Source organism: Lissotriton helveticus, chromosome 11 (assembly GCF_964261635.1).
Source record: "Lissotriton helveticus chromosome 11, aLisHel1.1, whole genome shotgun sequence".
Taxonomy (NCBI): Eukaryota; Metazoa; Chordata; class Amphibia; order Caudata; family Salamandridae; genus Lissotriton; species Lissotriton helveticus.
The window spans coordinates 90,653,711-90,670,060 of record NC_136072.1 but is presented as its reverse complement, the minus strand read 5'-3'; the positions used below and the strand labels follow the sequence as shown (position 1 = coordinate 90,670,060).

General features: G+C 40.7%; 1 protein-coding gene across 1 annotated transcript in view; it reads left to right on the top strand.

The window, feature by feature from the left end:
- SLC2A2 (solute carrier family 2 member 2) overlaps window positions 1-16,350 on the top strand; it is a 175,714-nt gene that overhangs the window by 112,603 nt on the left and 46,761 nt on the right. The window contains exon 7 of the mRNA XM_078666635.1: window positions 15,026-15,213. Coding sequence (XP_078522761.1) covers window positions 15,026-15,213 — 188 coding nt within the window. The remainder of the gene's footprint in view (window positions 1-15,025; window positions 15,214-16,350) is intronic.

Genomic DNA, 16,350 nt, shown 5'->3' with positions numbered 1-16,350 from the left:
GCAGGTCAGTTGCAGAGCAGATAGGTTTGCCAGGCGGTGCGCATCAAGGCGTCCTAATAGTCAGAAGCTGGCAGCTTAGAGAAGTGATTCCTGGACAGCTGGACCACTCACAAAGTGGGTCTCATGGTTCTCAATGTCTCTCAACAGTTGCTTGCTTCCAGGGAAGTTGGAGTCCAGAATGGACTCTTCATCTCACTTTATGCTGCAGGGGGTCTGATACCCTGGGTATTGCTGCGGCACGACTGTAGTAGACCCTGGTGTCTCCAAATTTGATGGAGAGAAAGATTTGATCCTCTAGACTTGATGTACTGCTTTGGTTCAGGTGTTACATCAGAGTCGCCAATGAGCAGCACGTCGACAAACTGGACTTCGTGGGTACCTCTACTTCAAGGGAGTTCTTTGGTGATTTGTAGAAGGCTGGAGGAGCTCCAGTGTTCTTGGAGACCTCACAGTTGCAGGATGAGACAGCACACCACGATGGGCTAGACCTTAAGGCAGCAAACAGGGGTTGGCACCAATTTTCTGCAGCAGGACTTCAGTCTTTGGATCAGCAGTTCTTCTTTGTCCTTTTCTTCTCTATGCCTCTTGAATCATAGTTCAGGGTCCAGGGATTCCACCTAAATACTAAATGTATGCGTGTTAAAGGGGGTGACAGGTAGTAGCAAATGGTCTACCTACCTTTAGGAGTCTACACCCTCTAAGTGATCACTTCCTGTTGGAAGGGGAACTACCCTGACCCTAATTGGCTAATTCCCCCACAAACAAGAATGGAGGGAAATAAAAAGTGGGCTCCACATCACCTGCCCCACCTGAGGGGTGATGTTGGCTGAATGGGGGCCCACCTCCTAATTTAACTAATTTTCGAGCTTGTCCTCCCACCAAATGTGAAGCAGAGAAGGGGGGTTGGCATCCTCCACTATCTGGAGATGCCTTGGTCACATTTCAAAGGTGGCATTGCCTTTGAAGCTTACCACCATGGAAGGCCATTCTGGCCTGGAGGAGGTGTGAAGCAACTCCGCCCAGAGCAGGCATTGTTCCTGGCCTCTAAGAGTGTTGACTCTCACCCCATGAGTTGAGAAACATATCTGGTGGTGGCAGGCTGTCTAAGACTAGTCAGATAGGTAGGTTTTATGGAAACCCTCTAAAGAGTCTCCTGTGTGCATATATTAATAGATCCAACACTGGCATCAGTGAGCATTTATTAAGAAAAGATGTTTAGTACCAAACATCTTAGGGTACATTAAAGCCATGATGGGGCTAAGAAACTCATGATGACAAGTATCCAGCCCATGTTCTCTCTATGGCTTCACTGTGAACTTACAATATCCAAGAATGAACTTAATATTGTAGGGTCATATCTACTCTTGCGGGTATGTCCACATATGGGATATAGTGCACCCTGCCTTGGGGCCACAAGGCTTGCAGTAGGGGTGACTTACCTATAACTCATGCAGTGTATGTAGACATGGTACACAGGGCTCTGTGCTATGTTGACTCTTTGGTTTTCTCTGCACCATGACATGCAGCCTGCAATGGCAGTGTATATGATCTTGGTGATGGGGTTCTTAGGGTGGCACAATTGGTGCTGCAGCCCTGGGGGACCCTCTTCAGTTGTAGTTAAGTCATTAGAAAACTTTGACCTTGTTACATGCTAAGTTGTAATATATTTTTACCAAAGCCTTTACTGATCAGATTAAACCCCAATTCAATTTACTCTATTAAGGAAATGTTATCTTTGGCATATTGCCTAGCTGTTTCTGGAGACAAAAGTGGTGGTCATAAATAAAACGGAATGTGTATTTATTCTACTGCTGTATCTAGAGACCATTGTCCTTAATCTACAATATTAATAGCTGTTGTAGCGTATAGGAAATGTTGCTTTACATTCTAATACGAGCAAGGTATCAGGGAGAGGAGGTGAGCTAACGGCTAGGGCGGTCGACCTCGAATCTGGGGAACTGGGTTCGAGTCTCGGCAATGATGCTGAACATCCTGTGATTCTGGGCAAATCACATAATCTCCCCGTGCCTAACAAAAATGAATGTGTCCTCATGTAATGCAACTGGTGCTATGTAAAGCGCTCTGATAAACGATTCGGGTCAAGTTTGTGCTATATAAAACTCTGTAAAAAAAAAGGTCAGTCCTTTTTCATGAAAAACAGATCAAGACCAGGTACCTACATTTTCCTTCACTTGCCTCTGGGTTCCAAAAAGGCATTCATTCAAATTAGCTAGGTCTGTGGTTGCTTGTGTTATCTGGCAGGTCGGAATGGACTGCTTCTGTGAGGAACATGGTTAGGAGTAATTTGCATAAGCCAGACCTTTGTCTAGAGTGTCACAACAGGTGAAACATTATTGGGGTGCAATGCTTTCCCATATAAATTACTAGTGGTCCAGACTATTTGTTATTTATTCCTCCTATCTCTTTTTGTCTACTTAGTGAATCACGAACACCACAAATTGTCCCTGCCCTGTTTCCTTAACCAAAACACTTAGTATAGCAGCTCATTTTGCTATGAGTTCAATTGTACCCTATTAGCTTTTGGTGTATTAGTACATTTTTGTTCTTATTGGGGAGACAAAAATACTCTTTGACGCTTTATTTTATTTAAATGTCTCCCCGTTCTTTGATGCACACTTAGCAAAGTTTGCCCCTGGTTTGCTGACCTATCAGGGAGCTGGATTTATCAGGGCATTATCAAATCCCTACACTTTGGTGTGCTTTACATGTTATACATGCCTACACTGTCTGTGCCATTCATATCAATTGGTATTAGGTCCCTTTAAATAGAGTTAAAGCTATAATGTTTCAAGGGCGGATTTCAATACACCATTAAATCTACTAGATAAAATATAGTGAAAGGAAACCTTGCATAGCTGTACACACTCTGAGACCTTGCTGAGAAGATGCAGATGGAATTACACTAATATATCAAAATAGAGGATCATTAATTTAATCTCAACTCAAAAAATCATCATCATCATCAAATATCTTTATTTCGGCTTAAACGAAACCATAAAAGATGCACAAACATTAAAAAAAAAACTTACTTCAAAATTCCACATTTTTTCCCATTTTTCCACAATTCATTATTCCTAATTGAATATCCATCAGAGGCAATTGCAGTATTAAAACAATAAATACATTTTTTTTTAATTTAGGAGAAAACGTGTACCATTCATTAAGTTTAATACAATGGAATATCCTAGACTAATACAATGGAATATCCTAGACTTGATATACATTTAAAACATACTTAATATAAATGGTATTACTTGCGGAAAAGGAAAGGACTAAATATGCATATTGTAAGCAATACAGACACCAACTCTTAGTCCCCCAAGCCCAGCTCTAGCAGCTATTTTAAGCTGAAACGTATCCCTATGTTATTAGAATCTGAGACCCCGTCTCCTTCGTACTATCTCCACAGAGAAAAGGTATCTACTTACACTAAAGACAATGTATTGAGTTGTTTCACTTCTAAGGACTCTTTCAGCCTCACTGAGGTGTCTAAATCCCAGGAGGCGACAAATAGGTTTAATCCACTTCTTCCTTAATTGTGCACCACTTCTTCCTTAAATGTCCAAAAATCAGTTTTGTTGTTATAAATTATTATATACTGTACGGAAGCACCGAAAAAAATGCATCAAAACAAATTTCAGAACATCTCTTATCTTAAAAGCAAGCCTTGTTTGCTCAACAGGGTTGACTTTCCAGAGTAAACATGCTGGTTTACTCGTTTACTTAAATCCTGATTCAGAGATTGGGGTATGGGTTACAGATCGTTCCTATGTCAGTCTCATTACAAGTGCATTGTCGGACACTATATGCGTCACGTTGTGACGCAGTAACCCCAGAACTCTAAATCAGGCCCATAGCACTATGATAGGGTCATCCTCTGAATGATGTTAATGTCACAATATGTCTCAAAGCCCAAACAGACCTCATGGAGCAAGGCAACATTCTAGAATGCTGATAATTGTCAGTGATGAAGGACTGGGAAATGTTTTGTTTCTCCTCCCTGCATGCTCCCTTTAATTATTTAAGCTTTGCTATAATTTAGGAATTAAAGTGTTATAGAACACCATCTAAAGAGGTCTTCTTCTAATAAATGTTGATTCTAATTACATGGAACTGCATCATTGTGATGAATGCACTCTTTGCATTTTCAAACTGTTCCCTTACTGTGGTCTATTACTAAAACAACTACCATAGACCATTTTTGAATACAAATGAATCTAAACATATCCTTTCAGTTGTGAATTAGCAAGTGTTAAGGCATATGTTAGGTGTGCAGTGAAGTCGTGTTCAACTTTTATCCAGCACATTTCCAACCATGTGAACTGTCTTGGTTATTGCTCCTATAAAATCACAATAAACTGTAAAGACCTACAAACATCAAATCTCAAAGACAAAACCAGTTTTCCACTTTGCATCACCAACAGTAAAGCGTGACTAATTGAATGTCACAGGCACTTTATAATTGCAGATGTACAAAGGCTACCAGTGGCGTGTCTGGAAGTGAATTTTAGGGAGGCACACAAAACAGGTGGGGCCAGACTGCAAAACAAGGACCAATTGGGGGGGTGGCTAGTGAAAGAGATTAAAATGTTAATTCCTACATGTAAAAAGTCAAATTTAAATACTTTCTGCAAACAACAAGTCAAACTGGCCTATAAGGCAATCAGGCATTGCGTGACAGGCTGGTCTCACAGGTCACTGTGTGGGCTGTGTTTTGTTGGCCATACATAGCCCTGGTTTATGGTCAGTTGAACCAGTTTTACTGTTGTTTTTTTCCTGACATTAAAACAAACATTGCCTGCAGCAAGCACAAATGCGTGCCCTGTCCCATACGTTGCAAAACTCTTATACAGTCTTCTTTTACAAGTTCAAAACTGCCCCAATGTGCAAATGTGGTCCACTTTTTTGGCTATCTAATTCACAAATGGGGGTCACTTTTATGTTGGTGCTGGGCCTATTTTCTGTCCCCGCCCGACCTTGCACACAAGACTGCATTACAGTGAAAGGGCGTGGACTGATTAGTGAGTGACAAGCTGCAGTGTCTTTTTCTGTGTTGGTTTTCAGACAGGACAAATAGTACTGGGAACTGGGCCACATCTAGGCCCCCGTCGCCAGTGTTCCCAAATAAAGAAAAAAGGGAAAGCTTTTTACCAACATACCTTAAATTGAACAAACAAATTGGGTTATGCCTTTAGTTATTGTATTCCCTGTCAAGTTACCAATTTGCCCCCACTCACTAACACCCAGGGGGAGATTTACTAAGATTGTACACTGTGTTTGCATCACAAAAGTGATGCAAATCGGCTTAAAATCTTTTTTTCCAATTTACTTTCCTGCGCTAAACCTGTTTAGCGCTGGAAATAACATGAAAGTAACGTGAAACAGCACATAGCGTTGCTTTGCATTACTTAGCGCCAAGGGGGCGTACTAAGGGTGGCGCATGGGTGTCCCCATGAAACCAACCAAGGTTTTGGATGCTAAACCCAATTTAGTAAACAAAGTAGACAGCCTTTAGCGTTAGAAAACTGCACCCTTTTGAAGTAGGCGCAAGGAAGGAGAAATGCTTTCATTTCTCGTTTGTTTTCCAACTTTGTATGTGTGCTGCACAGTACAGCATACAAACAAAGTCGGAAAAGGGTTGGAGTCAGTCTATGCATGGTATTCTGTACACTTCCAGTACAAAACCTATGCTAGACTCACGGAGAAAGCCCTTGCACCATGGCGCAAAGGTGTCTCTGTGGCGCACGGCAGATTATTTCAGTGCTGGCGCTAAGGAGAGGGAAGAAGAATGCCATATTTCAATAAATGTGGCGCTCTTCCTGTTCTTTCTTTCTCACGCAACTCAGCGCAGCATTTACGGTTACTACACTGCACTGAATGAGAACTTAGGAAATGGCCCCCAGTCCCTCGGCTACAATATCAGGATACATGCAGTGCTACTCTGTGGCGCTGACTTTTTCAGTTCTTGTTTTGTTTTGCTTTGTTGTGGTGCAATTGGGCTAGGCACAAAAATGTGTCAGGTCCCTCAAAATGTATCTTTAATCATGTGAAGGTTCACTTCATATGCTTTATAAAGAGATACCACTGTTATTTGCTGAGTTGCTACATCTTCGAAAATGTTTGAGGTGAAGTAGGAAATATATGAATCCAGGACCATGAATGGTCCATTGTCTTAAACTTTTAAAAAAAATGTATTTTGTACGAGAGCATCTTGTAGTAGTATTAATTCTTTAGGGCTCCTGTCATTGTTTGGTCTATTGTACAGATTGACTGAGCTAAAGATGTAAACATTCCCTTGCTTTTAGCCAGGAAACGTTCAAATAATCCACCTGGCACAGGCATATCTAGTATTTTAGTGTATAGACGCAACATTTGTAAGACACTTTGTCAAGGCATCTATTTGTAACATTTACACGTTTGTAGTGGTATATGCCCAGGGAACAGATGTATGAAATTTCAACGAATGCTTTTTACCACGCATGCCTATACAACGCAGGTATTACAACACAAGTCGTTACAACGACTTGCGTTGGGGGGCGCTGGATAGTGGAATAGTTTAATTTTCTATTCCAACTCCAGTCCCCGTAGATAGTAGGGAAGGTGTTGGATAGAAAATTAAACTATTCCCTATCCAACAGAGCCCTCCAGCGAAAGTCGTTGTAACAACTTTCGTTGTATTTCCTGCGTTGTAATGGTAGTGCGTGGTAAAAGTTTCGTTGTAAACAATGTTCCCCCCAGGGGACTGTTTCAGGGCAAATTTTTTCTGATTTTGGCAAATTCCCCTAGATTTGTTGCACTATGTCATGGATCTTACAAGAAGTGATCCCTAACCATCCATATAATGCACACCAAGGATTTATATTGTTTATATTGCATCAGTAACAGTCTTCCGTCTTGCTACTATGTGTTTTCTGTTTACACCAGCATCCATTGTTTTTTTTATAATGGCTTTTCACATTGTTTTTTCAAGCACCTTTAAAGAAAGGTGATTGCTCCCAGATCCTTCACATTTACGGGGATCGTTTCTAAATTTCCAGTCATTTTTATAATTTGCTTGCAACAGATATGAACTGTTACATCAGTGGTAATTCAGTTGGCAGCCTAAGATATCTTGTTATGTTTTCTTACTGGGGCAGAAACTCTATAAAAGGCGTTGGCAGCATTCTCTTAACAGAATACACACTCAGGGCTAGATGTACAAAGCTTTTTTCAGTTTGTAAACTGCCCGATTCTGCGACCCGAGAAAAGCATTTTGAAATGTACAATGCCCTATTTGCGATTCTGTAAGCTGTGACTTAATAGCAAATTGTGTTTGCAAGTCACTATTAGGAAGGCGTCCCTTCCTAATACCGAGTCGCAGGAGCAGGTATAAATGTTTTGCAACTGTAATGTGATCTCAAAACATTCATACTTTACCATCTTCGTGAAGGAGGTAGTAACCCATCCGCAAACGTGAAGGGGTCTCTTTGTGAATGCGGGCACCAACATTTTTTAAGAGCAGGCAGTGGTCCCATTTTTCTAAATGCACCCTGTTTTCCTTTATGGAAGATGAGCTGCATTTCAAAAGAAAAAAAACTTTTATTTAGAAGCAGTCACAGACATGGTGGTCTGCGTAGCCTAGCAGGCCACCATCCCTGTCAGTACTAGCCATTACCAATGGGTCGCAAATTGTGACCTGCCTCATGATTACTATTAAGGCAAGTCCATTGCAACCCATTGGGAATCGCAAACAGTGTAAAACACACTGTTGTACATAGCTGTTCGCAATTTCCTACTAGCAAATCACAAAAATGTGCTATTAGGAAATCGCAAACGGATGTCTATGTACATCTGGCCCTTAATTCCTCTATCACTGCGATGTAGCTTCCCAGGGTATTGAATAAAGATATTTCTAATACAAATTATTTTAGAACTCTTTGATCATTGCCTACCATCTGAATTGAGTCCTTTTCTCTTCATCTCTGCCTGTTGTTACAGTGTTTCGCCCACTGTGGTGTATTATTACCATATTGCAGGTTATTAACTGAGATATTTTTGTGTGCTGCAGTGTCAGCCTTACTGAACTTTAAGTGGACTCCATTTGTCACTCTCTTCTTATCTTTCATTTGGTCGCAATAAATTTGACTTCTTTGACATTGCCCAACTTTACTCAACCGATGCTCCAAAAAACACCAGTTCACTGAGACAGCAAAATATTCACCTCATGAACATCGCCAATAAAGTTCGCCTTACATTACAACCAATCTCCACAGTTTAATATTTGTCATCTAGCATTCAGCTGCGTTCCCCTGAACATTTAGTTCTTGTTTTTGACTTCTTGGAGCTTTGCTCTCCTTTTTGCCCCATTGCCACAGATTTATCAGTTTATTTCAGTCATACAGGACTGACTTATCTAGTATGAATTGTCCTAGCATTATTGCATTCATCTTTTACCCACAACTTGCTGTAAACTATTCCTTCCTATTTGTCAATAAACTGGTTTGTTCAGAATGTCTGCCTCATGTGCTTGTTCTTCATATATTTAATTATTTTGTTCTCCTTTTGCTCGCACTCTCACTCCTTTAGATTCTTTAATGTACCTAAAAATGTTATTTTGTCTGAACAAGCTTTATTACAATATTCTCTTTATGCTTTTACTCTTCTTGCTGCCTTGCCTTCATTTGTCTTTGTTCCAGCTAATGTTTTGTTTTTCCATATAGTACTTTCATAGCAGATGACTTTTTGGAACAGGTTTGTCTCATTAATGCCCGTGTCTATGCTTGCCTTAGGAAAGTTTTACCTCCCCCTGCATTACAATTCCGTCTGTTTTTATAAATATTTATTTTTTGCTAATTTTATCTGTATTTATGTATGTATTTATTTTGGGTTTTGTGAAAACAAAAATGTAATATGTAACCAATAAATATGCAGTCATTCTTGAATGTACGCCAGGATTCAGTGACATACACCTGCAGACGATACATTAAGGCGCTTATAAGAAAATATATGTACATTTCAGTATCAACCTTGTGCATATCTACTTCTGTTTAAGCCTCTTTATTAAAATTCCTTTCATTTTTAACCCCCTTACCTATCAATCCACACAGCTATTAGACTGGCAGTCATGGCAGAGAGTATTTAGAATTACTTAAAAAAACACCCAATTTCCGTTTTTATCTACATTTAAAAATAAATAGACAGGAAAATAAATGGTTTTCTTCTGTATTTATCTGTAAAAACCAGCAAAAATGGAAAACAAGAAGCCTTTAATGATTCTACAAGTAGGCTCTATGGAAATGGATACTTAAATCAGAGAGGGTTGTTCTTGGGTTTATATTACTGTTCATTTTGGGTTTGGTTGAAGATGTTTTCTGTAACTGCAGTCTATGTACAACTACTTTATCCAAATGTACGCAAGAGAGAGTTGTTCTGATGTGATTGGTGTTCATTCTTGTCCTACAATTATCACTATTGACAGTTACATTCAGTGAACCTTAAACCCAGCACTGCTGCCTAAGGATACTAACCTAATAAAGTTCCCAGCATCTTAGGGACAAAAACATACCAGCAGTGCACTACACCTGAAAGACACTAACAGACAGCACTCTCCGGCAACAGAGGGACACTACTCCAGAAAAAGCACCACATCCTAGGTCTACAGTGCACTAAACATCAGTGCTTCCAACACACACAAACTGACTACACTGCATCATGCCCAGTGTAGGTAGTTGCCATTCTTTTTATGGCACTCCTATCTGCATTTTTATATTATAAATACTGCAGATGCAGTTAAAGCAACTATCACCATCAGCAGGAGTGCTGTAGATGGTCAAGCATGTGGTGCATCACATAAATACAGACACTGCAGAGAGAGCTATTTACCTGGTGTGCTTAATACCTCTTATTTCAAGTTCCTCTTTGAAAAATGGAGGGCACAACATGCGGAATTAAGGGGCGTATTTATGAGAATGGTCACAGAGAGCAGCAAATCACCTTGCTGCAATGCAAGACAGGGAAAGGGCAGATATATGCTGTATTCAAAAGAATACGGCACATTCCAGCCTTTTCCCCTGTGCTGGCTCTGTTTTGGCTGCCCTGTGTTGCATGTGGGATTGATTTTGCGCAGGAAGGGGTACTTCCTTGCACAGAAACAATCTTGAGAGGCATATTCCTCTATGTGTGCTGCATAAGGCAGCACATATAAAAAAAGAGGAAGTACCTGGTTCCGCAGCAACCACAGATCGCCTTGATAGCTGCAACAGAAAAAATCCAAGCCTTCCTCGACCAAGGAGAGACGGCCACACCCATACTACTCAACCTCTCGTTCTGCCTTAGAGATAGTATCTCATCGCATACTGATCACAAGACTACACCACATCGGAATTCAAGGAAACACACTCAAATAGATCACCTCCTTCCTCACCGGGAGAAATCAAAAGGTTTGCCTGCACCTTTTTCACCTCCGTACTTTAAGACGTCATCTGCAGTGTCCCCCAAGGATCATCCCTCTTCCCCACCCTCTTCAACATCTACATGACACCAATAGCCGATATTGTCAGGTCCCATGGACTCAATATCATATCCTATGCAGACTACACCCAACTTATCCTCTCCCTCCATAAATACCCCACCACCACCAGAACGAACTTCCTCAGAAGCATGATGAGCGTCGCAACGTGGATGAAAGACAACTGTCCTAACGCTTAATTCTGACAAAACGAAAGTGCTCACCTTCATCTTCGGCAACAACTCCTCAGCTTGGAACAACTCCTGGTGGCCCATAAAATCTAGGGCCATCTTCCACCCCACCGAACATGCCAAAAACCTCAGTATCATCCTAGACAGTCAGCAGACCCTCCTCTGCCTGCTTCTTCACCCCACGTATGTTACGAAGAGTCTTCAATTGGCTCTCTCAGGATACAAGACATACCATCTCATCACCAGCCGACTCGACAACGGCAATACTCTCTAGGCAGGGGTCCCCCACCATCCTCCTACAAAGAATTCAGAACATACAGAACACCGCCACCAGACTAATCCTCAACCTCCCCTGGAAAATACCCATCACCCCCACTGCAGAAGACTCTAATGGCGCCCCATACAGAGAAGATGTCAGTTCAAGCTGCTGATCCATGCATACAAGCTCTACACATCCTAGGAACCGCCTACATCAACCAAAGCCTCAGTTTTCGCCACCCGTCAAGACATCTACGCTCTCCATCCCTCTACCTCGCCTAAACACCCCGTCTCCACCGCAGCAGAAGTGGTGGGCACTCCTCTTCATACCTGGCGGCCAAGACTTGGAACAACCTGCCCCTGAAGTGCAGCAACATAAATTGCTGTGCTGCCCAACATCAAATCTTTGTAAACATGCCCCTAGGTGTTTACTGCACTGAATTCACTATGCACAATTCACTGTGGCAAGTAGTGGGGTGTTGTTATGAGGCTATATAGTAGGGCCAATTCACAAAATCGTTTATGAGTAATGGGAATGAGTACCCCTAGAATGCTCTTTGACACTCTTTTATATTCCTTTGTGAATTTGCATCGAAATGTCCAACTATTAGCAAAAGTACAAATATAGCACTGTTCATTGTATAAGATATTTTAGAGAAAATTCACACATTTCATTCTACAAAACGCCCTAGAAAGTACATCCCATTACTTGGCTCTGTCTACTACATTGTTGAGAAAAGAGTTTCAAAATTGTAATGTATTGCATAAACATTGATGTCATTATATCATTTGTTAAATTATTGAATATGTTCAGAACTGGACGTTTTTCCAAAATTTAGTTTATGGTTTTTCATTGTGCGACTTAAGGATGATTATTTCCAGAGGCCACAATGACACCACACACTGGCATATGTGGTAGGCAATTGCTTTCAAGTTGCTGCCACCTTCTCAGGAGAAAAATGCCAAAGGCATATAAAACCTCCTTGCCAAATGGAAACTTCAAAAGATTGAGGAGCACCAGAAACCAGGAATCCAAAAGTGGAATTCGTTTGGAGTGAAGAATCTGAATCAGCAGGAGGAGGAAGCAAATTGAAGCCCTGATAGAGTAGAGGAACAGGAAAAGGAAATGACATCAAACATCACATCACTGGAAACTTAATGGATTGGGAAAATCAGGATGCAACCAGGGACAAAAATCAGCCCAGTAGAAAAAGAAAAGAAACAAGCATTGGTAATGCATCTGTTTCGCATAGGTAATAAATAAACAGCTGTTTACATCAATCATCATCCGGGAGAAGGAAAGAGTTCCCTGAAAAATAACACAGGAGTTGAGCGGATGTGGCACAGCGACCAGAGCTGCTGACTCGAGAGCTGGGAATCCCGGTTCAAGTCTCGGCGGCGCCACGCAACATCCTCTGAGTCTATGAAAATCATTTAATCTCTCAGGGTAATAAATTGTTATATAAATACGCTGCAATAGTAAAAGGCAAATCTTTATGAAAATAAAGTGCCACCAAAGCAGATGTTAACAGTAATTCGGCTGAGGGAAACTGATAAGAGACGCAGTAGAGGAACACGCTTTGGTAAATGCAGGAAAATATGCTACAGCCAATAGAAATGGAGGAAAGGTAAGTGGCATGCACAGGAACCAATGAGAAGCCAGGAAAGAGAGGAGGCGGGATTTAAGTCCATTTTAAGTTTATCTGAAAAACAATAGATTTCACAAGCGCTGTGCAGGCGAAAACTAAAAAGGACAAAAACTGAACTGGACCAGCTATAAAAGGCAGGTGAAAACCTTCAGTACAGGTGATTGCCATTTTGGTGCATGGAGCAGCAGCCAGAAATCCAGAAGCAGCAGGGAATACAGACTCAGGTGAGTGAGACTCACAGGCGTAGCTGTGGGCTTTTTGCAGCGTTTTCTAAGGCCCAGGACCAGCGGGGCAATGCAAGGTACCACGGGCCTTTGGCGTCCCCGAAGACAGAGACGCCGTCATTGCTACTGAATAACTATCAAAAGGAATACTGAAGAATGTAATGTGTTAGTTTGCTCATGTGTTATGTTTTATATGAACTAAAAATAAAAATAAACTTATTTTAGAAATAAAAGTTTAGAATTGTAAACGCATTGTACCTGTATGCCTGGCAAGAAAGGACTAGATGGGACGGTGTGATCTGGATATATTTTCTAATGCAGCAATGGCAGATGCAGTGTTAAAAATCCCAAGTGTTCACAAAAATGACTATTTACAAATGGCAGATGGCGGCATTAGCTACACTAAAAAATGCACGTTTGGAATGTAATTGCCTGTCACACTGTGTGCTTTTGTTATACACAAGGAAACGACCCTTACAGTTCAGTGGGTTTTGTCAAAGGCAGCAAAAAATGTGCACGCATCTGCCACCTGCTTAGCGAGTGATGTCTTATTTCAGCAAAAAAAGGAAACATTATTGTTGGAAAAGTTATACAAACAAGGGACAGACACCAGCGGCTAAATTGAGCCATCTTGACTCATTAATTTCTTGCTTTACCACTCTTTTTCATGTGTACATTTGACTTAAATCTAGAAAATACTGCATGCTTAGTTTACTCCTGATGTAAATACCATGCAACATGTATACATGCATACTATGCAGGGCATAGTTTACCCTCTGATGCATAGATTGAGCATTTGTAGTTTTCAACGTAAGTTACATGTACCCCTGAGATTTAAATGAACATATATTTACAAATGTGTGTAAATAGATTTCCATAACACCTTCAGCACATCTAGGTTGCTCATAGGAAAGTAAGTGTACGAATTACCCCAATTTTCAAAGGGAGTGTGTTGGAAGGACCTCCATGCTATGGGAGAATTGTCTAGCGTTTGAAATCCATTGGATCTATTGAAAGAAACATGGACGCCAATTAAGAGCAGAATGCTGCTACCCCTGGCTTGTGCTTTATAACTCCTTGCAGTGCCCTTGATGTCCCTGGCATCAAGGTTGTTGATGGTAGAAGCAGGAACAAAGAGTAAACAGAGCATTATGTGCCCAGTTTATTGTCCCCAGTTTCCACTCCTTCCTCTCACCCCTGTCCCTGAGCAGGTAATAAGAGGATTTTTAGAGGCTGAGGGTGAATGGGCTAGCTCTGTGAGGCCCTTGAGGGGCAAAGGATGCATGATGTCACTCTTCTATTCCTGTCATTTTGATGGGCTGATGTCCATCATGTAAAAAACAAAATGAAAAGAAAAATCAGGAATTTCTCAAATGTTCTCACCCAATGCAAATGTATTCTACTAGATGGAGTTTATTGCCAAAAGCTTTTATGAGAATGGAAAGTTGTACTACAGGATTACTATTTACTTACTTTTACCTGTCTTTGTGAATTGATCACAAAATGGCCAATTCTCTAGTTGTAGGAGTTTAGACAGGTCACAGTCCTTTTATTTGCATCAATTGTATATAATGATTTCTTGAATATTCCCTTTAAATTCACATTTTACATGTTTAGGGCTAATCCACAAAGGCATGTAAGACTGTGTAAAATGGTTCTGTGCGAGGCCTTCATTACATACTCCAAAATGCCTTTGCAAATAGGCCCCGTCGTGTAGGGTATGAATGTGTAGAGTCAAGAAAATAGGGATAAAGAAGCTTTGTTCATGATCAGCATTCCCTTATGCCTAGCAATATCAAAAGTTTAAACTTTTCAGTGCATACAGCAGAAACATTTTCAAATTACCCATATAATCTGAAATCACAACCAGTAGTAAAAGTAATTTACACATATCTTAATGTATAACTATTTAGCAAATTGTGCCCTGAGCCTTGATCAGCCATCCTATCCCATTTGGGAAGGTGCCTTTATTGACTCCTTTTTTGTGTATTATGTTTTATTTACATAAACAAATGCTTTATATTATCTGTGGTGATTAATTTTGAAAGTACACGTTAGCACAAGACTTGGATACTGCTCTCCCAATTGGACATTTATGCTTTGTGTTTATTTTTAAAAAAAAAATTTAAATTGGCATCAGTTAAATTGACCATTCATGAAATAATTTGATTGGCTAAGCAATTCATTTTATTCCAGATCTGAAAAAGCTCAGAGGACAGTATGACCCTACACGGGAAATAGCTGAGATGAAGAAAGAGAAGGATGAAGCCGCTTCAGAAAAGAAAGTCTCAATCATCCAGCTTTTCAAATCCTCCAGTTACCGACAGCCACTCCTTGTGGCCCTGATGCTCCACATGTCGCAGCAGTTTTCTGGAATTAATGCGGTGAGTGGATCTAAACAACAGTCATGAATAAATGTGCGTTTAGCACAGGCTTCAACCGAATAGCTCGTGAGCCACTGGTTGCTCTCCACATACCTGTGAGTAGTTCTCCTGTGTGTGGACCAACTTACTAACCTAGACGCTTTAACTTGACTGAATTAATATATGTATACCAAAATTGAGAGTATGTGTTTGAGATGAAAATATATGAATATTCAGAACTTATTAGCTGATATTTTGAGAAAAATTGAAACATTTTCAAAACATATTTAAAGCTATTTGAGTTATGAATAATGTGGCTTTGGGCAGACGTATTACTTATATCATAAAACTGGTGCCAGAGGCATTGTAGCTATCACTGGTATGTGATATGTTGGATGGAGCATTCAAAATTGAAAAAGCCTTTTTTACAATACTGCTGGCCATCCTGCCTGCCACAAATATAAGCTTGTCTGGTGTGGTCACTAATACAAGGCAAATAATAGTAGTAGCTTTGGATGATTTTCATTGAAATATAAGTAGCTCTTGTTACAGAAAAGGTTGGAGACCCCTGCTTTACCAGAATTTCAAAAACAAGCATTGGCACAGCCAATACTTCATGCTTTGTTCGCTTATCTCTTGGCTTTGCCAATGCCTATTTTGGTTGTGATTTTTTGTTTGTTTATGCAGGTAATCTTTGTATGAAAAGAAGATCTATCAAAAAACTATATTTATATGTTTATGGCAAGCACAAATTGCCCCAATATACCTTGACACTGAAGTGTATTACTTACTGTGTGGCTGTCCATAGTGTAGAAGGACAGAATGCCTTCACTCACAGTCCGGTCAGCCAATGACTGAAGTGGTGGGTGGACAAAAATATGAATGATACAACAGCAGATCAGTGGATGAAGAGGGCTGACTTAAAACCTCTGTAGGTAAGTATGTGTAGCAGGGCACAGGTCGGGAGTACACGTGGGTGGACGGCGTCCGACCACTATTTCCACAGGGTGGATGCCGTGCCCCTTGCCACTGAAAAATATGCTGAATTCGTCCTGTGTAATTTGCAAACACCGGGACACATTCAGCAGCACCTGCACGTTGTTGTCCGCTTTCGATCCACAACAACGTTCAGGCGGGGATGGACCTTTTTTTTAGTTC